Consider the following 26,782-nt stretch of genomic DNA (forward strand, 5'->3'; position numbering starts at 1 on the left):
TATACAATGTATATATGTATCAAAACATCCAACTGTAAACCTTAAATATGTACAATTACAATGTATCAATTTAAAACAAACATAAATAATATAGAGCTTTTAATTTGCAGGATAAGATTGGCTTTCATTATATTATTTGCTAATATTTACTTAGCCTCAGTCTTCTCATCTATAAAATGAGGCAATTAGAAAGGACAGAAATAACTGTTAAATTTGAGAACTGTGGTTTCGTTTTGTTTTGATTTTCCTAAAAGGCCATTTCAGCTTCAGAGAGAACTATGATTTTAAGATTTTGTTCTAATTTTCTAAATTAAATTCCAAATAAGTTATTATAATTGATTGAAAATGAAATAAGTTATTCTTCCCCAGGACACAGTGTATATTTGAGAAAAAAGGAACATGCCAGTTTTAAAGAGTAGAACTTTAAATTTCATTTTCTAACCACGTTCAGAAGATTGGAAATATTTTATAAATGAGTGGTTTTATATTAGACATGAATTTATATTGGTTAACTATTTTAATGGTTGATGACAAATTGTATATGCTCAGCAAAATTGCGGAATGGGTTTTTTTGTTTTTGTTTTTGTTTTTTTAAAGACAGGGTCTCATTGTATCACCCAGGTTGGAGTGCAGTGTTGCAATGATGACTCACTGAGGCCTTGACATCCTGGGCTCAAGCAATCCTCCCAGCTTAGCCTCCTGAGTGGCTGGAACTACAGGCATGTGCCACCATGCCCAGCCAATTTTTGTATTTTTTTTGTAGGGACAGAGTTTTGCCATGTTGCCCAGGCTGGTCTTGAACTCCGGGGTTCAAGCAATCTGCCTGCCTTGGCCTCCCAAAGTGCTGGGATTACAGGTGTGAGCCACCACACCCAGCCATGTAGAATGGGTTTCTAACTTAAAAAAAAAAAAAAAAAAAAAAAGTGGCATTCATACCACATCAGGTAAATTAAACAACTCAATTTACATTTTGTGATAAGGTTGCTAGTTAAATAAAGAAAATGCTCTAGAAAGTATGTAGTATATGGATGTCCAGAAGGCCTTTGATAATTGGACACAATATTCTGTTGACCAAGAAGTGTGGGCAGGTTGCTAGAACAGTTAGGAGATTCATCAATAACTGAATAGTTACACCTGAAGTTTGGTGATTAAGACAAGACTGATGTCAATCTAGCAAGAATCTCAAGAAGTGCTAGAGAAATCTGCACTTGGTCTGTATTTCTTGAGCAAAATAGTAATATTGGACTTGTGGAAGATATTTTTAAAATTGCATGTAAGTGGCAAAATGTGTTGGAAGAATAGCTAATATGTTAAGTAGGAGGTTCCAGATCTAAATAGCCATCAACAGAGTGGAATGTTATGCCAAAACAAGTAAGAACAGCATTTTAAGAGACTAGATATGCTCATTGTTTAGATAAAACACACACATGTACACACACAAACACACATTTGCAAATCGCAAATACGCAAAGATGAGTAAGACTGTCTTGATAACAATGCATGTTCAAGGAAAGCGAAAGACTTAAGGGTTTCTATGAACCAGATATGCTGTGGGGTAGATGACGTCATGCCCACCTGGTTCTCCAAAAAGGGACATGCCATTGCAGGCACATTAATCAAAGGTGTAGAATCCAGAGTTGGAGAACAAATTGTTTTGCTTTCTTTGGACACAAGTCAGTCCATGGTGCATCTTAAGGCCAATTCTGGCCATCACATTTTAAGAGGAATTTAGTCAGTGTAGTAAGCACCTGTAGGAAGATAACTGGAGTTTTGAAGGATCCAGAACAGATGAAGGAGTTGGGGGAATGTCACCAAAGAGGAGAAGAAATGACATAGCAATTCTCTTAAAACATTTTAAGAATCGTTACCTGAAAAAGGAATTTTAGTTCAGAGGTCTGGAAGTTAAAACTAGGTCCAAGTAGAAGTTACAGGAAGAGTATTTTAACTCATTGTCAGAAGACTTTTCTAAAAATCAGAGCTCCTCTCCAGTGGAGCTGGCAGCTTGGTGCAGTGAGGTGAAGGCCTGTGGGAAGTGTTAGGTGGATGTTGATGACCCTTGTGTGTAGTGCTGTTTAGGAGATTCCTTCATAGAGTGGGAGGATAAATAGACACTCTGTAAGAAATCTTGCAAGTCTCAGAGTCTGTGATTCTACCAAAAAAAAAAAAAGGTTTATTGCTGAGACTTTATATAAGAATGGGCTGATGACCTGATCTCATTTTAACTAGGCACAAATGTTAAATACTTCAATTGCATGGGTATGTGTTATGAATCATCGTACACACACATACAAAGAAAAGGAAACAAGCAGTCTTGCCAAAGGCCTCATGAAACACATTTGCTCTGGCTGGACTAACTGGAATTGCCAAGCAAACAAGATGATTCATAATTAAACCTCTGTTCAGTAAAATGGACCCATAGGAACTGTAAAATTGATTTTCCAGGGTATGGTAACATCACTTCTGTTCATCTATCTTCTCATTTGCTGTAGGCTCCAACCTGGTTATATAAGGGTCAAATTCTACTCTTATTAGTATGCAAAGATCTTCTTGCACTTCGGCAAATAGCTACCTGTATCTTCAGATTATTCATTTATGCACTCATTTGATCATTTACTCATTAGTAAATATTGATTAAATGCCTGCCTTATGACAGGCACTGTACTACACACTGGAAATATGAAAGTAAATGGTACCAATATATAGTCCCAGTCCCTGATATCTATGATCTAGTTGAGAAAGTGGACATGAACTTTTTTAAAAAAATATTTGCAGCATGGCTAGGCTTTAATAGAGGCATGCTTAATGGCTCAGTCTCGGCACACTACTTCTACCACTCGGGTCTTTTTCACTTAGCTCCATCTGGGCAGCTTTGTTCTAAATGACTAAATTTATTTTTGAAAAGTCAACACCCCTCTAGAATTACTTAGAAAAGAATAGTTAGTTTCTGCATCTCACTTAGCTCTGGTTTCTAAGCATTATTCCAGCTCTTCCCAGATTCTTGAGTTTGAGTCTGACCATCTTTAAAGCTGGAGAACAGTGTCAACAGCGAGAATGGCTGACACATAGAGCCTTACTCTGTGCCAAGCACTGTTCTGGACACTTTAGGTATCGTAAGTCATTCAGCCCTTACAGCCACCCCTGCAGCTGGGTGTTCTTATCCCCGTGTGACAGATAAGGTAATGAGGTACAGATGGGCTAACAGGTTAAATACACCTTGCCTAAGGTTACCCATAAGGAAGTGATAGATTTGGGATTTGAATCCAGCAGTCTGGCTCTAGAAACCATACTGCTAAAACACTGTGCCATGTTGCCCCTCTGACCAATGCTGTTCTAAGTTTTCAAATATCAGACCCCACGAGGCCTTTCCTGGAGTAATAAAGCAAGCTAGTGATCATGATGACGACCCAATGTTAGATGGCTTATATCCATTCTCTCACTCAGTCCTTACCAATCCCAGGAGGGGGATTTATTGTCTCTGTTTTACAGATGAGGAAACAAGGCTTAGGGAGTATTACCCAAGTTTACCTAACTAGTAAATGTTTCAGTGTATCTATATCATTAGGTAAAAATGCCAAATGAGTCATTGTTTACAATAATAAACACATTTGTTTCAGGAAAATAAAAAGGAATATGTTGAAACAGGAAGTTCTAATGTTTTTCCTAGGGGGCAGTGGAAAAGCCTAAAGGGCATGAATATGAGCTTTTTGTTATTTGAGGGTCATGGTGTCTTTAGTTCCACAGTTTCTGAGATGGTATACCACATTCCTGTTACTGAACTTAGGGTGTTTGATTTCTCCCGTATCCTAAACCAAAGCAGACAATCTCTAATTCAAAGAAAGAACCATTTAAACTTTAATCGTTCCCAGCCTCTATATTTATGTGGTTTAGAAGTTTCTTCAATGATTAACAATTTACAAAATATTTATTGTTGTTTACACATTTTGACTTATCTCATTTGATTACTAGGATAGTAAAAGTAACTTTTTAAATAGAGGATTCTTTCAAACTATGACATAATGTGGTTTCAGTATATTTGATTTACCCAAATGTGGAAGCTCATGGCCTGTAAGAAGAGCCTCACACTCTTCTGTTCTAGGTTATAATAAACCATTCAAAATTAAAGGAGAACCCCTAGCTGCCCAGCCACCAGTGATAACAGTTTCTTTGGGCGAAACATGCACTGGAAGGTGACCCAGCTTGTTGTTATTACAGCACCAAGGGATGGTACCTGATCACGAAGGCGTTTGGTGTATTTATATGTTACATATTTGGCCAGAGGGGTAGAGGGACAAATTGAGAGTACTCCTTTTCCCTAGTAATTCAATTCCTGCAACTCCTTTGTGACCCTGCCCCTAAACCCTATCTTCTGCATCACGTCGTCTTCAGTTACCTCAACCTGTGATATCTTCTCTAAGTTCCTAACTCATTCACCTATTCCATTTATATAATATGTGTCATTTACTGCCTGTGACAGTTATTTCTGTATGTGTGCACATTTTGACTTACTGGGGGCAAACAGTTGGAGGAAAGGTATTGTCTTTCAAACCATCTTGACTTCCCAACACTTATTACAGAGATTTATAAGTGAGTTGATGATTGTAGGAAGAAACAAGAAAAGGCACATTAGAATTTTGTATCAGTGCTCCTAGATGGGGAGGGGGCCTGTTTATGGCTCACAATACAGATTGTAACTGTGACTGTCCTTTCGGGGGGATCGTGGTGGATCGGCAGTATAGCACTGTTCATGCAGGTGGTCCTTGTATTTGAGCTTGCTGCATGCTTTCCAGAACAAAATGATAGAAACTCACTTCAATCAAATTTTCAGTAGGGGCAATATCTTAATAGGGAACTGGGTTTCCACCCAAGAGCCTGGAATGTTCAGTATTTCTCTAATGGGAGTTTTTACCAATACTCTATTTTATTGACTCTGAATTACCTATATATAACATAAAGCAAGCCTGTATCTTTGAAGTATGTGTATGTATGTGCGTGTGTGTGTGTGTGTGTGTATATATATATATCATACAGTGTAAAGAGGGTAATCAGTTATATGTTTTAAGTTGTAATTTAGCTTATTTTATTTTTTTTAGAGATGGAGTCCTGCTCTGTCACCCATATGGGAATGCAGTGGCACAATCATAGCTCCCTACAGCTTCATACTCCTGGGCTCAAACCATCCTCTCACCTCAGCCTCTGGAGTAGCTAGAACTACTACCCTGCCACTGCACCAGGCCAGCTTATTTTCAAATACAGAGATGTGAGAGATACCAGGAATGGTGGGAAGGACTGAGGGGTCTTGGAGAAATAACCAAAAAACAGAGACAGGCCAATTCTACTCCTTGCAGGAACTGGCAGGGTCTCACACAAGGTGAGGTTCACTGTTTCAGAGGAGACTGTTGAAACTGCTTCTGAATATTAGCAAGGGTAAAAAAAAGGATTAACTGGCCAAGAATTTAAAAAAAAACAACTACAAACTAAATTGCTGTAAGTCTGGAGGGGAAATAGGCTTTCTTGAGTGACCTATGAGCCACGTGTGTCAGTGTGCTCATGACAGTGTCTTTTAAATTCCAAACAACCAACTTGCAAAGCTTGGGAACAGAATTGGCCTTTGAGTAAATCCGTAAGGTGGGTCTCCTGTGGTGCTGTAGCCTCGCACTTACCCAGGGATAAGGTAAAAGTGATGAGGGTCGATTGCTTGAGAAACATTCCGTCTGAAAACAGTAGAATGGAATGAGTCATTCTACATGAAATCCTGGCAGGGAGCACATTTAATTTTCCATCGCATTCCCTCTGTGTTTCCTCTCTGACATTTCAGCTTTCCTTTGCTGCCTCTCTGAAAGTTGAACACCTACTAAGCATCTGGTCTGATCAGGTGTGGAAAATCCATGCTGAAAATGGCAGTGTTTCTGCCCTTGAAGGTGCTCTCAGTCTAGCTGACCAGATGGATAATCCACTGATGGTGTCTGATTTGACAATAAGTGTGTAGAGTGTGCTGTGGAATGGGGAACGTTGGACTCAACCTAGAGGAGAGTGACTAGAGAAAGATTCCCACACAGGTGACAAAGTGAACTGGCTTTCAAAGAATGAGGAGGAGGTCACCAGGCACTAACAGTGGCAGGGGGAAGAACATGAATGAGGGATGGAGGTCCCAGCTAATTTGCCTGTTTCCTCCCTTTGGCTTGCCCTGTCTCTGGATAGTCTGTTTATGTATCTAATTAACTAGAATGGGGACATGTTTATTTGGACAGAGGAAATATAATTACCAAGGAGTTCATATACTCAATACTTGGCAAGTCCAGTTACAAACAGGTTGCCTTTTGAAGAGAATCAGAACAAGAGAGAACTAGCAGAACTAGCTATGAGAACAGGCTGATTTTGACCAAGAAGTTTTCTCTCTGGGAATTGCATAGGGTCCTTCTGGACAACCCTGGCTCTGGTGACATTCTTTCTTCTGAGATGTCATTGCCTTCAGTCAGATTTCAGTAAAGGTTTTACAGGTGTGGTACTACAATATCTCTGCATGGTGACTTTGGTTTAGGGCTTGACTCAAAGAGCAGCCTTTCTTCTCTCTTCAGGTTTTTATGGGATACCTTAATGGCATTGCCCTGTACCACTTGCCCTGTATGTCGCTTGCTTTCCTTCCCTTGCTGTCTCTTACACATATTCTATTTATGTCCTCTGCCTTACTTGGCCGCTTTCTGCTTTGCTCCTTACTCTACTCCCATTTCCTCATATTCCTTCTATTAAACTTTGAAAGTTTGCTTAGTGCAAACTAAGAAAGCATTTCCAAAGAATGTTTCTTTTTCTTTTTTTGGGATGCATATTTTCGTCATTATAGTACATTATTAACCAAATTGTGCCTTACCATTAATTTTTTTCTTGAGCACGAGCCTGACTGACCTGATCTTTTATAAGTTCCTATAGGCCCATGCTGTTCATTATTACCAAGTGACATTTCCCAGGAGCCTCCGGAATGTATCTTTCCAGGAGAAGGATCCCCCAATGGGATGGAAGCAGATGTGGTCATCAAACTTTCGGATTGGCAGATGAGTTAGAGATCTGGGTTTGTATAAACTCCAGCACCTCCCACTTACACCTGAGCATGGGAATCCCTCGGGGAATTTGGTAGACATTCAAATTCTTGGGCCCCATTCCAGATTCATGGAATTGGAATCTCTAGAGGGGAACTAGACAGCACCTTATACATGGAAGGTACCTGCAGATGAATTAAATGGGCAAAGTTCCCACTGTCAAGTTTACTTTCCAACTAGGGTAATGACAACAAGCAAATCAATCTATCCACCAATCAACCAATAAGCAAAAAAAAAAAAAAACAAAAACAAAAACGCAGAGAGGGATACAAGGAAGTCAAGCAGAATAATATTTTAGGGAATGGCTGGGCTAGGTATTAATTTATATGGCACAAAGCAAAACCTCTCCAAAGATATCCCCTTGGAGCTGAGACCTAAACTATGAGAAGGAGCCGAGGAAGTCAGGAGCTGGGGAAGAGCTCATGTCCATCTTGTTTACCTATGTCCTGAGTATTAGCACTAACATTGGCTCCTGGTGGGGGCTTAATAAATACTTGTTGGATGATGCATAAAGTCCTTGGACAGCAATGTCGTACCCATAATCTGAACAATGGAATCAATGGAGTGCTCTTGAAGTTCGAAGGGGTTACTAAATTAAGAGAGGTTGCTATCACAAATAGAATATTTACAGAATATCTGAGGAAATTCTGCAAGAAGCAGAATTCCCGAGGAAAAAGAGAAAATGAAGAAAAGTGTATAAAGGAGAACATGTGAGACAAGAGGCCTGGAGGACCATGGGACAGCCAAGGAGCTAAGAAACAAGGAGAAGAAGAAAACAAGTCCATGCTCCACCTGTGGCCTTATGACCTGCCAGTTCAAAGGGTAATCAGTAATTAGTGCCATATTCTTGGGATTCTTACTAACGTTGCTTTGTATATTACAAAGTAAACTTTTAAAAAGCCTTTAGAAAACAAAGATGGTGTTATATTACATCCCTTTGAAGAAAATTAGAGTAAATACCAATTCTAACAAGCTTAAGGAAAAGTTAGATATGATCAGAAGTCACAAGTGGAAGGTATTTCGATAGAATTTGAATGTTGCTCTGAATCAGACCCCTGCCAATTTAAAGCTATAAATGATTGCCATTTGAATTTTTTCCCCTCTTGGCAGCAAAAAGCATAAAAAAGCAAAATACATTATTGGAGAAGCTGAGTATTTAAGAATTATCGGTGTACACTCACAGCAGCATATCTCTACATCTGTGTGTGTGTCCAAGGCTCACTTATCCTGCTTTTAGTGAGGGCCTGGAATAGAGAAAAAAAAAAAAAAAGAGAGAGACAGAGAGAGATGAATGTGTTTTCCTGGGTCCTAGTGCCAGTGTCCAGGTCTCAGATGAAACTTGGTAACTAAGCTATAAATACTTGCTAAATAATTATTTCTTCGTCTTTTTACCCCTCCACCCCCTCCTCTTCTTCTTTTGGTTTAGCTGTTTTTTGTTTGTTTGGATTTTCAGTAATCACAATGGTGGAGTGTTGTCCATCTTTCATGAGAAAGAATGAATTCTTAAAATTAGCCCATGTGGATATGAATTGTGTGTTTTTGGTGTCCCTGGACTTATTTAATCTATAAAACAATCTTCTGGTACCTGCACCCATGGTAGGAAATGTCTTCTGAACACAAATAGTTGTCTCAAAGCCTTGCAAAGTGCTTTATGCATGATGCCATTCTTCAGAGCTCTGTTGACTTTATTTAGTTGCAGTTCTTAGCAGATGTGGTTATCTGCATTCTAAGTCGACCGTAAATTAGCAAACTGAATGGTCAGCAGTGCCTGTTAGGGGCACAGGGAACACGGGTATGGCTCCATCATGAGGGCACAAGTGAAGGGCAACTCTACAGTCATATCGCCCACTCTGAGGGTAACATGCTCATGGTGATGACAGTTTGTCAAGAAAAGACAGAGGTGTGATCAGTAGGCTCCACTTCTCAAGGAGGGGAGGGTATGCTTCTATTTTAAAGGTTTTTAAGCTTTTGTTATCTGGAAGATGGAGTTGTCGACCTTCATCCTCTGATAATAAATGAAAGAATTTAACAACCCCTACCCCCATAATACATGATCTGTAGTGACTTCCATCTCCCCAGCCCCTGTTTTCTGATGGGGACCAGCCAGAGTTGTGCTCTTGGAGAGAAGGGGAAAATGATCATTTGTGACTTTTGGCTCAGTGTACAGTACAGTATGTTTCCCTGTGCTTTTTGTAACTTAATGTACAACTAATAGAACAAATTTTAAATTAATACTGCAATAACAAAGCACACATTGTATACAATTGATTTTTATTGGTTCCACTTCAAGGATTATGTTGTGGTTTTACCATTGAATGACTCCCTCATATAAAATGCATTGTGGTGTATTTTTCTGTTTAGTAAATTGTAGATAAAATTAAGTGAAACTGCCATTAAAAGACTAATTGGGAAAGTCAGTCATGACTTTTGAGTTTCTTAACTTGTATCAATCTTATAGTGTTTCTTGCCGTAGAAATCTAGTGCATGCAAATGTATTTGTTCCCAAAATGGAAACAGGAGTACTTTTAGTGAGGATGTATTACTTAAAAGAAAGACATGCTCATGGCAAAAAATTAAGACAATAATGAAAGATGTAAGGAAGAGGTAAAAATAATTTGGATCATGTTGCCTAAAGATTATATGTGCTAGGATTTTGGGGTATCTGTTTCAGGATCTTTTTTAAGCACACACATGCACAAATGCCTGGTTAATTTATCAGTCAGTTTATTTAATGAATTAATTAATGTAGTCAGAATGGAATCATACTATGCATAGTGTTTTGGAACTTTTTTTGGTTAAAAATGATATATAATAAACATCTTTCATGTCGATATTATTATTTTCAATAGCTGCATAGTATGCCACTGTTTGGATGAATCATGATTTTCAGGGGTGTTAGCTGCATTATAAAATTCCTAAATGTAGCTGAGTTTACTAAATGTAAAGACCTAAATATTTTACAGTTTACTAAATTTAAGATTAAAAAAAAAAAAAAAAACCCTGGCAACCATTCAAAGAAAATGTCAGCTAGAAAGGAAACATAATCTTGAAAACCTATAGTATTTCCAGAGTATCTGTGACCTCAAAACTTAAAGTTCTTTTTGAATTTTTCTGATATGATTTCATCAAAAATGACAAATACTAGCATGATGAAATGACTGAAATTCTTCAGACTATCTATACAAATCACATCTATCCTTTATTTAAGATATAGCTGTTGAGCGCTACTGACCTATAATACATATTATATGTTGCTATTTTACATAATTCAAAAATATATGTAAAATAACTCTTGAACTCTAGAATAGTGACGTTTCTTCACACTGCACAACTCCACAAGGCACCGTTATCATTATATTTTCTAGTGCACACCCAGCAAGACCTTACACTCAGGAAAGTCATGTCCATATGGTATTTTTATACTGGTTTTCACATCATTTAAATAGCCTGAAGGGTTCATTAGTACTTAGTGTGATTGCTCTGTAACTTTGGAATATTGTTTATACATTTGTTCTTTTGTTCATTGTCAGATTTTCTGAGTACCCACAGTAAGCGGGGAATGAGATCCTCAGGGTTTGCCCACCATATTGGTGACCAAGACAGGCTAGTAGGCCCTGCCTCCTGGGCCTTTCTCTGTTTGAGTTAGGAACCTCTTACCGTCATCATCAAACCTGGCAACATTTTGTTTAATGGTGCATTTTTAAACAGAGGGAGCTTAGAAACATGGTGTAGCTCTCATAGATTTGTGACTAGAATAGAAGAGCAGAGAGATAAAGTACATTCCTGGAGACCTGGAGAAAGAGCGGATGTTCAGTGAGCCCCTTTGCATCACCTTTATCCATAATGCCCAACCAGAGGGATTCTTAACATTCCTGTCCATTTAAAAACACAGAACATGGTGGTCTTGCAGAGAACATTAAATTCAGCCCTTGTGAAGACAGGTAGGCAGTGTGCCCTTACATCATCTTGGGTAAATCTTGCCTGGAATCATTTAGTCCTCTGTCTCTTATCTTGCTATTCCCAGCGATGAGCACAGTGCCTGACACTTAACAAATGCCCATTGCGTGTTAGATGTTGAATATCTGAGAGCATTCCTGTACTCCATCAAGATCCCAGTTTTTGCTGGAGTCAGGTGACAGGTGTCTTAAGTTTCACCACAAGATTCTCTCACATTGCACAATGCAGAGCATCCATGTTTGCCTTTCTCCTTAGTTCCTAGCACTGCATGTTGGCTGTGACTAAAGGAAGCTATGAGAGAATCCCACAACCATCAAATGTAACAGCAGACAGGACCCTTACAGGGCATTCTCGTCCAATCCCGGTAACATATAGATGGAGATACTGGGAGCAGAGAAATAGAATGGCCTTTTAAAACTCACACTGTAGTCCAGGATCTGGACTTGAATCAAGACTCCTTACTCCTTCATTCAGCAAACATTTATTAAGCACCACTAGGTGTGTGGCATTTGGCTAAGCACTGGGTAATCTAAGTTGAATAAGACACAAAAGAGATCTCCCCCGAGGGTCTCAGTCCAGCAGGACAGCCAGATGGATACAGACACAGGGCAGAGTGTGAGAAATTGTGTGTGCACACACGTGTGGGCACACAGCAGCAACTGAAACACTCTCCCAGATCTGCTTATAGGTTGCCTAAGAAGGACAGCAGAGGAAGTAACCAACACTGTCTGGGTAGTCAGAACTAATATTTTCTGAGTGCTTTCTGTGTTGGACACTTTCCACGTATTATCTCATTAAATTTTCACAAAAATCCTATTGGGTCGTATCATCATGCTCATTCCATAGCTAAGAAATGGAGGCCCAGGAAGGTGATCTGATTTGCCCTTAGTCATAACCAGGATTTCAACTCAGGATCTGCTTGAGTTCAACCCTATGCTCATTTTACTCTAATGGGGATAAGTAGGTTTCATTTCAAGGCTGATTCTATTTGATTGCCAGAGACTGCTTGGAGCATTGTGCTGCAAGAGATTCTAGGCCGTATCTGAGCCCAGAAACAAATAGTGTCATGGTTTATTAACCATGAGTGGAGGATGGAAAGTGGTAGCCTGTGTCAGGACCATGTCATTCCTGAGCTGTACCATGCTATAGTTCTTCCAGGCCCATCTCTCTGTAAGGCAGCATGGTTTCAGTCACTCCCCCAGTGCCTGCCACTTCATTCATACTCCTTTCCTCTGAACTCCGAATGATTTTTGTGCCATCTGTTATGTCCAGAATCTTGTGTCCTAGGTAGGTCAAGGTTCTTGTGCAATGTCCAATGCTGTAGTCCTTTCACAATGTTTCAACCCCATCAGAGATGTCTCTTATACATTCCCCCAGGGCCCTGTTCTGTACTAATGACAGTTTATGTGATTAAATATTACATGCCCATAGCCTAATATGTTAGCATTTCTAGGTGAGTTGCAACAGAGGACTTCTGAATCCAAAGGAGTGACTTCAGCAGGAAGAATGTCCAATCCTTGGGAAGGTTAGTTGGGATTTGTCATTCTTTAAGATTATAGCAGGCCAATAGCTGCTACTCTGTCAGTACACACAGCTGACCTCACCTTTTTTAGCTGCCACAGAGCCCTTGATATAATAGCTAGTGAAGTACTGAGGCATTGCTGTTTAGAACACATAACACTTAAAGTGGAATCTGGAGGTGGAGATGGTGTTTTCTTACACGGTTTATGACTTCCAGCTGTTGCCTGTAGTTAAACACTAGAATTAGGTCTAGGCAGTGGTTCTAGCTGGTATGCCTCTGCTTTAAATTTTATCTTTTATTGCCCTTGGTATCAAGATTTTCAGTTTTCAAAGCTGGAAAACTGGCCACAAGTTTAAAACAAGTATCTGAAACCAGTTGTTAGAGTCAAAATATCCAACAGTAGAAACAATAGTGTTAAATGAATCATTTATGGAATGTTTAACTGCTCATCATCAATTTGAGGCATCTTAGTGTCCTTTTTTCTACAATAAAAATGTAAGTCAGATTTACTAAAAGTATATATTTTCATTCCTTTCACATATGTGGCAATCTATTTTCTGAGTTTTGGACTTCTGAAATGCTGTGGGTAAATGAATGTGAATTGGACTGCATACCACATCTGAAAGTGTTATTTTTAAATTGTTAATCAAATTCTTTAATGTCGTAAGAGCATTTTCACTTGAATATTCTGTTAATATGTGACTTATACATTATAATGCTTCTAACCAAAAGTAGATGCTTACTTTGAAATTCTACTTTAACAATTCCTTTTCAAATAAGAAGAATGCCTCCCTAGGATGAGGTCCGCAAACCTGACTTTTATGTAGAGTTATAATTTTCTATTTTAGTAAATCAGATGGCCCTGCGGCTTACTAGGTTAGTATTATTGCTTGTGCCCTGCTGCTTTTTCCTAGACTAAAAACAAAGAATAAGAGAGTGAACAGATTTAAAGTATATCCTCCCTTTTGATGAAATTAGTAGTCCATGTGGCAAAGTGAGAGTATTCTGCGTGATTGTTTTTATCGTTATGGATGTTTTATTTGTGTGCCACTCATACGTCAACATTCTTTGATTAACTGCCTGTGTGAATTTTTAAACAGATGGAAATATGGCTACAAGTCTAAATAGAAGGAATGGAAAAGTTTGAGTGTTGAACAGGCCTTGTGTAAACTGAGACCTTGTCCATCAGCAAAACCCCAGGAATGCTGAACCATCTGAAATACGTTCCAGTGGAGGGTGCTTTTCTGACGGGAGGGTGCTCTCCCTTCTTATTTCCTATAATGTGGCGATGAGGTATTAACCAAGGTACTGTTTGAGGTGTTTTGTGAACTTCCAAATTTGAGTGTGGGGGTTGTTATCGAGTATCTAAACAATAATGTTGACTAGGGACTTTGCAAGATCTTTTACTTCGCTTGTCACCAATATAATTGTACCTTCCAAAGTGTTAGACATTCCTTAATTTGATGTTTCTGATTACCTTAAATTGCAATCATCATCTCAGTGCTGTAATTGAATATTCTAGCATACTATTCACTAAACTTTAACATTGAACTCATGTTATTGATTTTTGAGTACAGCTCTCAAACTGGTTTATTTAATTACTAGAGGAAAGCTTATTTATAGTCTAATTGAACTATTAGTGAGTCTCTTAAACGGGTACTGAAGGAATGTAGAGCATCATTAAAATAAAAAAAAAATTGCTTCTTATCAATATAACTGACCTGTCACTTGGCTACAGAAGGAAATAGGTTTGTTATACAAACTTAGTCATCATAAAGGCATTCACTGGCACATGGCAGGTAATTGCTTCGTAAATATTTGTTAATAGAAGGACATTTGCCTCAGTTGCCACCTACTGCTGATGACTCCCAAATCAGCATTTCAGTTTGGAGCTCTCAGAGTTCTGGCCCACGCTCCTGGCTGCCTTCTACACATCTCCAACCGGAGAAGCCACAGACGTTCTAAGTGCCCGACGCCTAAAACTGAACACTGTCTCCTCCTCTTAAACCTGTCCCTCCTGTCTCCCTGCTTAGTTATCATAGCCACATGCTACCCACTCACCCTGGAGTCTTTCCTCCCCTCACTTCCTAGGCCCAAATATTCATCAGGTCTCACATTTCCTTCCCCCTTACAACTTCTCTGACCATCTCTACAAGCATTGCTTTTTCTTTTTTTTTTTTTTTTCTTGGTGGATTTTTTTTTTCTTTCTTTTTTTTTATTATTATACTTTAAGTTCTAGGGTGCATGTGCATAAATGTGCAGGCTTGTTACATATGTATACTTGTGCCATGTTGGTGTGCTGCACCCATCAACTCGTCAGCACCCATCAACTCGTCCTTTACATCAGGTATAACTCCCAATGCAATCCCTTCCCCCGCCCCTCTCCCCATAAAAGGCCCCAGTGTGTGATGTTCCCCTTCCCAAGTCCAAGTGATCTCATTGTTCAGTTCCCACCTATGAGTGAGAACATGCAGTGTTTGGTTTTCTGTTCTTGCGATAGTTTGCTGAGAATGATGGTTTCCAGCTGCATCCATGTCCCTACAAAGGACACAAACTCATCCTTTTTCATGGCTGCATAGTATTCCATGGTGTATATGTGCCACATTTTCTTAATCCAGTCTGTCACTGATGGACATTTGGGTTATCCTGATAGTTTAACCTGGATTTTAGCTAGTCTTCATATGACTCTCCCTTCGTAGGCCAGCAGTATTCAAACTTTACTATGCAAAAGCATTCCCCAGGGAGATGGCTAACATGGAGGTGCTTAGATCACACCTTCCTCACTTTCTCATTTGGCAGGACTAGGTTTTAAGAAATCAGAATTTTAAGCAGGCAGCTCAGATGATTCTGATGCAGATTGGAACTGACTTCTAGTTCCACAAATACCTCTAGTCTGTCCCGAGCACTCAGATAAAGGTTTACTCTAAAATACAATATTTGTTCACATCCCTGATTCAAAATCTTCAAAGAACTACCATTCTATAACAGTGTTTTTAAAGTAGTGGTCAGTAGAGTTGCCAAGAGTCCCTCAGAGGAGCCTCGGTGTGCGGACGTGTATGGGGAGAGGGTGTTTGGAGTATGAAGATGAGAGCCCATTCTGCTACGCAGGGCTTTAGTCAACACCTCCTCCTCCATCTCTTTCTTTAGTCAGAGCAGCTCTGATTTTGAAGTTTAACAAGATATTTCCTTTAGGAAAAGTATTCCTCTACTTTAAAAAAATAAAAGTGGTTTGAAAACCACTGATGTATTGAAGTGGATTTCAAACTTTAAAAAAAAAAAAATTCAGGACCCACAGTAAGAAATAGTGTACATTTTGTATCACAGCCCAGTTCACACACTTATTTTTCTGTGTAATTGAAACAAGTTTTATGAAACATGCCCTTACTATACTTGATGCACTCTGATGTTTTCTGATTCTATTTCATTTTTTAAAAAAATTGCTGGTTGCAACTCACTAAATTGACTTCACAACCCACTGAATTGCTACTTTGTCTGGAAAAACTTTGATCTAGACTTTCTCAATGGGGTTCCTTTATGAACCGTGGAACACAGAAATATTTTCTTAATCTTTTCAAGGGTGGTACATAACTCACATCATTCTAGATGTTTAGAAGTTAGTTTATTACATACAATGGGTGCCTAAGGGCATTCAGACTTTATTTTCTGCATGAAATCCTGGTTGAAAAAGGCTTATTACTGTCTGATCTCTAATAAATCCAAACTCTTGATTATTACACACAGGGCCCTTCTGAATCTAGCCCTGTGTTCACCTCTCAGACTTTATCTTACTTCCTCAATCATCTTCCTGGGTTAAAACCATCCTGAACCACTTGGAATTGCCCAGATGCATCACGCTGTTTCTCACCAGAGCACAGTCATTCTTGCCCTTTAGCACCAGCTCAACTGAGTGTCACTTCGACTGAGACCCTCATTAACAGGAGTTAGAGTCGTCAGGTCCAGGTTCTGTCCCTGTTAATCCCTGAAGGGATTAATAAATTTCAGTCACATTCATCTGGCTCATCTCCTGTGCTACTGAGTGTGGGGCTCGATACTTAGTTCTAAGAATACAAGCACATGAGGCACAGTGTACATGCTTAGGGAGCTTAGAACACACCTGAGACACAACACATATGTATTAAAAACTACCTCTAGTATAGTTCAGTGCTCAAGAGTTTGCATGGGGAAGTCAGGCCTGAGTTCAAATGATAACTTCTATTTTTTGGCTTGTGCACCTAGGACAAACTGTTGAGCTACTCTAAACTTCAGATTTATTGTATGTTAGTCTAGGATAATAATAAAAGTAGCAACTTTGTAGGACTGTGAGATTTACAGGGGAAGTGCATGTAAAGCCCTGAGCACACTGCCTGACCCAGAGCTCTCAGGAAATGCTAGAGAGGAATTAAGCAGGTAATGTGCCCAGTGCCACGTGAATGCTATAGGTAGAAAGTGCTACAGGAGTTGAGAGGAGGAAATGGACACTGTGGTGGGAGAGATGGGAGAGCTCCAGCGGAGAAGGCAGAGTATGCACTAAGCTTAGAAAGAAAAGCAGGCCTCAGATTAGGAAGTGAGAAGGCATTCCTGGCACGGCGAGCCAAAGAGCAGCAGAGTAGGACTGTGGATGCCTTGCCTATAGACTACTTTTGCTGCCACTCTTTGTATATTTGTTTTTGCGTGTGTGCTCAAATATTTTCCCAAGTACAAGTTGAAGCTATTCATCTGTAGAGATGCTTATTTTCTCATTTGAAAAAACTCTGCTCCCTCTCTCTTTTCCATAGCTTTTTGCTAAGTCTATATGGCATCTACGGTTTTGCTTATGGAGTCAGCTTGATTAAACCATTGTGGGTCAGCATGGGGAAATAGGTTACAAAACTGGCTGTGCATCATGATCACCCCCAGGGAACTTTTTAGTCCTGCAGATTTCTGTGTCCCACCCCAGAGATTCTGACTATTGGGTCTGATGTGGGACCAGGGAATATGCATTATTTTAAAAGTTCCTTCCTTTTCCATTTGGCTTGGTCAAAAGTTTGAAAAACACTAGTAATCTTTAAGGCCCCATCCAGCTGCAGTGATCTGTATTTCCCATAACAGAGTAACACTTTTATTCTCTCTGCTATTCCCGAGAGAGGGTTACTGTGTTGTCAAGAGAGAAAAACTAAGCAAGCCAGACATTAAAAGCTATGACTACCAACTTCGATGTGAAGAGTCCTTTCTATATGAAATTGTATAATTCCAAAAACTCCAGGTGGCAGTGTTCCAAGGTCCTTATGTTGACGGGAAGGAAGGACAAACACTGGCCAACTTTATACTTTGTTAAACATGTAAGTCAAAATGTAATAGAGTCTATAACTTCCAAACCAATGGAAGGGGGAAAATGAAACCAAAGGAAATGAAAAAGAAAATATCTCAATACAAAAAAAGAGGGGGAAAAAAACGAAACATAGAAAAAATGAAACAAATAACAAAATAAGATGTTAGAAGTGAATTCCAATGCATTGATAACCAAAATCAATGTAAATCATGGTACAGTTGAAAAACAGATCAATCTAAACAATAGGATGTCTAACATTACATCCGTATATTGGAAAACCATGAGAAAAAGCAAGAAGATGATTAGCCCAAAATGTATGATACGTTTATCTCAGCAGGAGAGAGGGCCACTGGGGTGGGCACCCAGGACGCTCTAAAGATACAACAGTGTTCTTTTAAGTTTCTTTAAGTTCTTTAACTTGGGTGGTAAATAAACAAGTATTCTTATTTTTTATTCTTTTAAGCGTTGTTTTTTAAAGTTCACAATTTTTTTTTGTAGTTTTATTTGAATAATAGAGTACAACCCCCTTGCAAGTGTGCATCGCACACACGCACACTCAAAAAAGGATAAAAATAAATTGCCAATGTTTTCCTAAAACCCCACTCTCATATTATTAGTTGTGATTTTTTTTAATGTGATTTTTAAATTTTTTAATGATGTGATTTTTTTATCATGAAAGTTTTCTCCCCAGCACAAAACTCTGTTTTGAATTAATTACGTGACCCAACACTCCAAATAAGTCTTCACATTGATGCTGTTTGTCATATGGTAATTCTACATATTTTCCCTTTTCATTGAATTACCTAAAATAATTCATTCAGTTAAAACCTTATAAACTTTTTATTGAGCAATGATTTTGTGTCAGGTGCTGTTTTAATCATTGTATATGAATCAATCCATTTGATTTTTATAAATCCCTTGGGAATGGTACTAATACTGCCCTCATTTTAAACCTGAGGTAACTGCAGCACAGATAAGTTAGGTGATGTGGTCAAAGGCACACAACTGATCAGTGGAAGAGCCAGGATTTGAACCCAGGCAGCCTGGCACCAGAGCCATGTTCCTGTCTTTATGCTAGGCTGCTCGACTGTGGGCCATAAAGCATCTTATTACTAAAGAGAGTGAAGGAGAGGTAGGAGGGTACCTCTGGACTTAAGGGCTCCTCCGTAGTATGTCGTGTCTGACCATGAAGCTGCATATATCACAATTACATCATTCTTTGGTTTGTTAAAGGAAAGAATTTTTTTTTTTTTTTTTTTTTTTTTTTTTTTTTTTTTTTTTGTGGCAAGGAAAGGAAGAAAGGGAGGGAGGGATGGAGGAGGAAGGAGGGAAGGAATCCAGCAAAAATATTGGCTGATCAGCTGGCCGTGGTATCAGAAGAGAAATAAAAACTTGCCGATCTTATGTTTATACTGTTTCCAGTGAAGAACAAAGGCAAATCTTCTTTGACAGAACAGCCCAAACATACTAGATAGCTAAACTAGAGAACAGGTGCTTCAGAGATGTTGCCTTGAGCTGATGCTCCCCGGCAGTGACCCTGGGAAACACAGTTGTTCTAAGTCTCCTCCATCTGGAGGCCAAGATCTCTCTCCAAACACATCTCGAAAGAGATGCACAGTTTATCCAACAGTTCATTCTTTGGGGGGTTTTGCTCTATGTCAGCAGTTAAATATAAGACCTCCCCACACACCCCCACACCCTGAGCTCTGTAGTCTTGGAGAATTCATAGAGAATGTGGAGATGTCAGGAACGTTCAAACAGGTAACTGGACTAATGCTTAAAAGTGAGGGGAGGGCGTGCGTGTGTGTGTGTGTGTGTGTGTGCGCGTGATAAATCCTGGAAAATATTTATCAGTCAGTTGCCTACCAGTCTGCGCAAATTCCGTAAGAAAAAACTAAAAGGAATGTCTTTTGAGTATTTAGCCTCAGTGCTCAGACTATGACTGCTGGGAACCAGCAGGGTTCAAAGAAGAGTTTGTGTGAAGCCCAGATTACTTTTAAAAAAAAAAAAATCTCGGCATTAACAAATATGAATGAGTCCAGAGGTATCCATCTGGGAACCAGTAGATAAAATTATGTATGTGTCTCCTGGAGAAAAGGCTAAAGAAAGACACGAAGCATTAACTGTCTTCAAAAACCTGAAGGGCATCACATAGAGAAAGCACAGACTTTTCCTGGGCTATTGCAGAAGATCACACAAAACAAATGGAAGAGTATAACAGGCAGAGTTTGGATGCAATCCTTCTTTTCAAGTAAATGAAGGTATTTATATATTTTTTTAGTTTATAGTTTTTTGGAGATGGAGTCTTGCTCTATTGCCCAGACTGGAGTGCAGTGGCATGATCTTGGCTCACTGCAACTTCTGCCTCCTGGGTTCAAACGATCCTCCTGCCTCAGCCTTCCAGGCAGCTGGGACTACAGGCACCTGCCACCACACCTGGCTAATTTTTACATTTTAGTAGAGACACAATTTCACCATGTTGGCCAGGCTGTTCTCAAACTCCTGACCTGGGTGATCCACCCACCTCAGCCTCCCAAAGTGCTGGAATTATAAGTGTGAGCCACTGCGCCCGGCCTAAATGAAGGCATTTGAGAGAAGCAACCATTGTTCAGCAGGTGAAGAGCCTCCCTTGACCAGGGCATTTCCTTTGCCTGGATTGTCCTGAGATGTACGAAGGGAAGGCCTTTTTCCTATAAATGAAGATAGGGCTAAGCTGCTTCCGAACTCTTATCCAAGTAGGAAACTGCTGAATTCTGTGAAACTATGACTTTTAACTCTCCATAAAACTCAAACAAATTTGACTTGTTTCTCAGACACAATTATCAGGTGGTATGGCTAAAAACTTACTAAAATGAATTCTCAAGCTGGTAGTTCCAAACTTGGCTTCCCATCCAATTCTTTCATTTGTTTCAAGCCAGTCTGAATAAAACAAAACACCAGTCTGAACCTGTCACATTGATTGCACACCCACTAACGAGTTCTGCCCCACCACTAGAAAAACTCACACCTAGCCTAAAGTCAGTCCTTAGTTTACAGCTGAGGAAGCCGAGCCCAGGGCGATGACATGGGTCTCCCAGAGTTGTACAGTGAGTGAAGAATTAGGACCCAAATCTCTGATCTCTTATCTCCAAGTCCAGTTCTTTATTCACATATATCAGCCAGACCAAAAATAATAATACAGGGTGGAAAGAAAAGGGAACCACTGCTGAACTGTAATTATGAAATAAGGAATTCAACCCCCCTGCTAGCTACTAAACCTATAGATATTTTTTGTGGAAACAAAGCACCTCATGATAACTGCTGCTTAGTGAACCCACCACAGTGTTGGGTACCACTTTCTGTGACCTCTGATCCTCACAACCACCGCCTCACATGGTTGGGTTTATTAGCTTTATTATATAAAGGAGGGAATGGAGGCTGAGAAAAGTGAAGTAATTCCCATAATTCGGGTCGCTCATAGGTTGAGCTGTGCATATGTGTCTGACCCCAAAGCTCGTGCCTGTTCCCTCCCTTACACTGCCTCTCTATAATCCTTGACTTACCCTGCTTAGTATTATATCTCTTAGAAGGAAGATAAAGCAACAAGAGAAATGCTGTGCAGAACTAATTCTAACCAGGAGAGTAGTTGGTGATATCATCTATAGACTTGCTTGTTTGTCGTCTCCTCTGTTAGTATTTTAGCTCCCTGAGTGCATGGCCTTCACCTCACTCACTGTCTAGTACAGCTTCTGGCACATTGTAAGCTTCAGATGAATATTTATGAATGGACAAGCAAGTGCATTTAGATGACAAGGACGTTCGACAAAAGCAACCACATCATACTATAGAGGCGGGTCATATAGTGGCCCAGAGCACAGCCTATGGAGAAAGATGGCCTCTGTTCAAAATCGTGTCTCTTAAGAGTTATTTGATCATAGACAAGTTACTTAACTTCTCTTGTGCCTCAGTTTCCTGGGGATAATAATAATGCCAATGTCATAGTGTGGTCCTGTGAGTTAATCAATGAACGCATTTGCCCCAGTGCCTCGCTTATATAAGTGCTGTATAAAGATTAGTCATTATTGCTATCTGAGGTTATGATAATAGTAGGGAAACAGTAGATCCATGTCTTATAGGAGAAAAATATCATGAAATTTAGACATAAGGTAAGTATGATCCTGTGGCTAGAGACTCAGAACAGACTACTGTTCATGTTCAATTACAGAGTCTAAAAAGTAGATTTTTAACTATCTCATCATGAAAGATTTATTTCTGACCAAAAAATCTAAATGTAGAGCAGACGATTATGCAGATGGCCCATGAATATATCAAAAAGAATGTAGTGCTTACTAAGCATCCACATGAATTTATGAAGAATGAAATTTATGAGTAGATGACTTAGTTAAACCACTAGGAGGATGTCATAGACTCATTGTGTCTTATTTTCAAGTGCACATTTAGAAAATCTGATTTCTAGAACAGCAGAATGTAGGGTGAAGTGTGGGAGCCCTGGAGTCAGAGAGTTCTCCCCTCATCTCCCCCTAGAATTGGGCCTTGGTTTTCTTGTCTGTCCAATGTGGGTAATGAGTGCAACAGCCTCCCAGTGTGGTTCAGAGAACTAATGGAGATCATGCACGTGCAGTGTCTCCTAAGCAGAATGTAAATGTGAGCCTCTCATAATCACAAGACCTGGGTAAGCAGAAAAGAAAGTGAAATAAATGTGACTGATAGTAAAGGAGGTTGCCAGCTATTTGCCTGTACCAAGGGCAGGTCTCAAATGCTCAGATGGTAGGTGGAAGTTTGCCTTGCAGTTGTCAGAACACATCATGAGGGCCCTTTGATGCCACTGACTGAAGGCTGGGAGAGAAGAAAACCTGAATAAGCACCCTAAGGTCTGAGCGTCTGTTGCTTCCTCTTCTCTCCTTGCAGGGGCATTCGTGGTGTGCTGGACCCCAGGCCTGGTGGTTCTGCTCCTCGATGGCCTGAATTGCAGGCAGTGTGGTGTGCAGCACGTGAAAAGGTGGTTCCTGCTGCTGGCGCTGCTTAACTCCGTCATGAACCCCATCATCTACTCCTACAAGGACGAGGACATGTACGGCACCATGAAGAAGATGATCTGCTGCTTCTCTCAGGAGAACCCAGAGAGGCGTCCCTCTCGCGTCCCCTCCACGGTCCTCAGCAGGAGTGACACAGGCAGCCAGTACATAGAGGATAGTATTAGCCAAGGCACAGTCTGCAATAAAAGCAGTTCCTAAACTCTGGACGCCTCTCTGCCCACCCAGGCCTCCTCTGGGAAAAGAGCTGTTAAGAATGGTTACCTGTCTCTTAACAAAGCCCATTTACAATGTTATCTGAGGTCTCCATTAATCACTGCTAGATTTCTTTTAAAATTTGTTTTTCATAGTTTAAAAGCATGGGCAGTAAAGAGAGGACCTGGTGCATTTAGAGAAAGCACAGAAACGGGAGAGGTACGGCGGGTCCCTACTTGTCCTGTGAACTGCTCAGAGCTCCTGTCAGTCCGGCTGGGCCTTCTGGGTTCTGGCACCATTTCGTAGCCATTCTCTTTGTATTTTAAAAGGATGCTATGAAAGGGCTTAGACCAAAATAAATAATAATGTTACTTGAGCCGCCTTATATAGCTGCTTGGAAAGTCCATGTAGTCCTTTCTGCATGCATTAACAATGTTTAGAAATGCTTCAGCAATGGTATTTTTTTCCTCAAAGAAACCATGGCCAGTAGGTAGGTGTTCAGTAGGAATCAAAGAAAAATCTACGTAAGAGCTCCAGATTAAACCCGATTTTTAACTAAAGGAATATTCTGAGGAAAAATACTTACTTAAAAGTAACAAAAAAGGTCAATATGAAAACCCTTTTTGATCTGAAAAAGACCTTGGTATGGTCCTCCATGCATGTGTGTATATATGCATGTGTGTGTGTGTGTATATATATATATATTTTTTTTTTCCTGTTTTTGCTGATTTTTATTGATTTTATTCAAAGATATCTGGGGATGGGATTGGGGAATGCTTAGTCTGACTATTGAAAGAAACATGGATCCCTGGAGTATTTCAGATACAGGATTACCGCCCCAGACTGCCTCCCACCAGCCCGCATTATTTCTCGTTTTCCCTCATGATGGTGAAAAACAGTGGAGAGCTAGTAAAGGGTTTAATGCAGAAAACAAGGAGAAGAGAATGTGAAGTTTGAAGTGCCTATGAAACATCCAGCTGATACTCCTGCCGTAAGAGAAAAAGAAGCCAAGAGAACACCAATGTTTAAGGAGCAGGTAGAGAAAACCCAGCAAAGAGGCAGAGGAATAAGAGGACCAAAGAACAGTGTGAAGAATCAAGGAGAGAGGTCAGGCACGCTGGCTCATGCCTGTAATCCCAGCACTTTGGGAGGCTGAGGCAGGTGGATCACTTGAGGCCAGCCTGGGCAACGTGGTGAAACCACATCTTTACTAAAAATACAAAAAACTAGCCAGGCATGGTGGCACATGCCTGTAGTACCAACTACTTGGGAAGCTGAGGCACAAGAATCACTTGAACTCGGGAGGTGGAGGTTGCAGAGTGAGCCAAGATCGCATCTCTGCACTCTAGTCTGGGTGACAGAGCGAGACTCTGTCTCAAAAAAAAAAAAAAGAGAATGTCAGGGAGTGCATGTGTGTATTTAAACAACTTCACTTTGCATTTAAAGACTTGAAGGACAGCGAAGGTGAAATCAATTCACAGGCCACCTAGACTTTCCACTCTAGGACTAGAGCTGTAGCAATGATCTGTTGTGCTGTACAAGAAAAGAGAAAGAGGTGTTCGTTTGAAAACAGATGTTTCTATACATCAGAGTAAAAGCTGTATTGATAAGCAGGCTGAATCCCTTCCACATAGAATGAAATATGAGCTTGACTCCAGTCCTTATCTTCAGTTACCTCCATACAAACTGGTGGCATGTTGGATTTAGCATGTAGAATAATTTTATATCTCTTATTTTTCCCAAGGTTAATGGCATCTTTCTGGTATCTGGCTTACATGTCAACTAAATTTTGATCTGGGTTCTATTTTGAATTTTTCTCCTTTAGAGACGTAAGTAGGCAACATGAAAGACAAGTCAGTAAGAGAGAAAAAATAATGTTTCATACACATAGGCTACCAACCAGAGTTTTCTATGTAAAATATTGAGTGTATTCTGATTTAAAATGAGAATAACTTCAAGACAGATATTATAGTATTTATGTAGTTTGCAAAAGAAGTTTACATTTTTTTTTGCTATTGTGATATAACATTTATGTGCAAGAACTACTTGTAATAAAAGGATTTGAGAAGTCATGCTTCTAAATATAATAGCCTAAAATAGAGAATATTATGATTTGAAAGTATAGATTTCACAAACTCTGTATAGTATGTGGGTCTATCTGAAGCTTTTATCAAAGCTACCTATAAAATAAAATTTTGAAAGATCTGTTCTCTCTTGTTGAGGTGCATTATTGCTTTGTGTATTTTCTAAGTAAAAATATAGTTTGTGGTAACTACAGCACAAATTTCTATTGCAGAAGAAAAATCAAATTTGCCATGAACTACATACTCTCAATGTTTTATGTAAGCATTTTGAATCTATAGCTGGCCAAAGGGTGGAGAATTGAAATTGAATTCCAGTCCCCAAATAGCTACTAAGGGATCTTTAAAGGTTTTATTTTGAGGAAAGAACCATTTTTAGTACCCTGCAGCAGAGTGTCATATTCAGAATGGTGTCTGGAGGGGGTCCAAAGTGTGGAAACTCAGGGTAGAGATATATAGTTTTGTTTGTATGCACACACACGCCTCAGCAAGGGCACAAGAGTAGGGAAGTCGGGAATATTTAGAAATGAGGAGCGGCACAGGTCACAGAGCTCACCAAGGACCCTTGACAGACCCTGACCCTTTCTGTGTGTTTGTGTGTCCTCAGATTCTAGGATCCAAGCTTATCTACAAGCCATCAAGATGGTGGTCCTGAAAATTTCATCTAGACCTAGTCAGACCAGCCCTTGACTCAAGGCAGAGGCTACTCCCTAGCTAAACGATACTTAATTTTCTTCTTAGATTTGTAGCACTGTCCAAGGTGTTCTGATAAATCTGTACTGGTGAAAGAATTTAGTACTTCATGAAGACATCTTGCTTGGAAAGAAGTAATCCTTTGGAAATAAATTGTTGAATTTTGTGGTGAATTTTTTTGAAGTGAATAGTAAACCTGGAACCAGTTTGTGACCTTGAGAAGCCCTAAGCACGGAAATGATGATCGCACTACCCTGCCCCCATTCATGTAATTCCAAATAAAAACAATACCAAACCTTGAAATAAATGTAAGCCTCCAATAAAGTCCTAATTTTCCTCACACTCAGCATCTTGATGCTTTTTATAAATACTAATTAAAATTTAGAAATTCTGGTGCCCCAGCTTCATCGGCACGCGGAGCACACGCTCGGCCCTGGTTGGATGGACCAAGACCAAGGCCCCGATGGAGTTGGCCGCGGCGGCACCAGGCGCTGCAGGGGGTGCGGTTCTCTTCATCTGCAGATGTCACCCCTCGCAGACCACAGAGCCTGCCATGCTCCGTGTTTGTAGACTAGTGTTTCTCCTGAGCTTGAGAGTGTTTTGTTTAGCTCATTAATCCTCTAATCATTCTGGGAAGGGGGCAATAAGATTACTTGGCTCTCTTTTTTAGTTGGTTGAGCAGACATAATGAAGGTGAGGCCTGTGAAGATGCCCGTGAAGGTGACTTAGTGACAAACTCCGGCCCTGTTAGCGCCTGGAGTGAAAACACGTGATGATGCATCTCACCGTATGCTAAAAGAAATTAAAAACAGGCAAAAGCAGATCTGACTTCTAGGAGACTTACCAGAGAATTATATCCCTTTCTGGACCACGAAATGTGGTGGTAAATTGGAAACCCCTAG

The 26,782-nt window shown here is 39.9% G+C and overlaps 1 protein-coding gene across 1 annotated transcript in view; it reads left to right on the forward strand.

Moving 5' to 3' along the window:
• LPAR3 (lysophosphatidic acid receptor 3) overlaps nt 1-26,230 on the forward strand; it is an 83,829-nt gene extending 57,599 nt beyond the window's left edge. The window contains exon 3 of the mRNA XM_007978118.3: nt 22,787-26,230. Within this exon, the coding sequence (XP_007976309.1) occupies nt 22,787-23,112 (326 nt within the window). The 3' untranslated portion in view covers nt 23,113-26,230. The remainder of the gene's footprint in view (nt 1-22,786) is intronic.
• The last annotated feature ends 552 nt before the right edge of the window (nt 26,231-26,782 follow it).

The sequence above is a fragment of the Chlorocebus sabaeus genome, chromosome 20 (genome assembly GCF_047675955.1).
Source record: "Chlorocebus sabaeus isolate Y175 chromosome 20, mChlSab1.0.hap1, whole genome shotgun sequence".
NCBI classification, from domain to species: domain Eukaryota; kingdom Metazoa; phylum Chordata; class Mammalia; order Primates; family Cercopithecidae; genus Chlorocebus; species Chlorocebus sabaeus.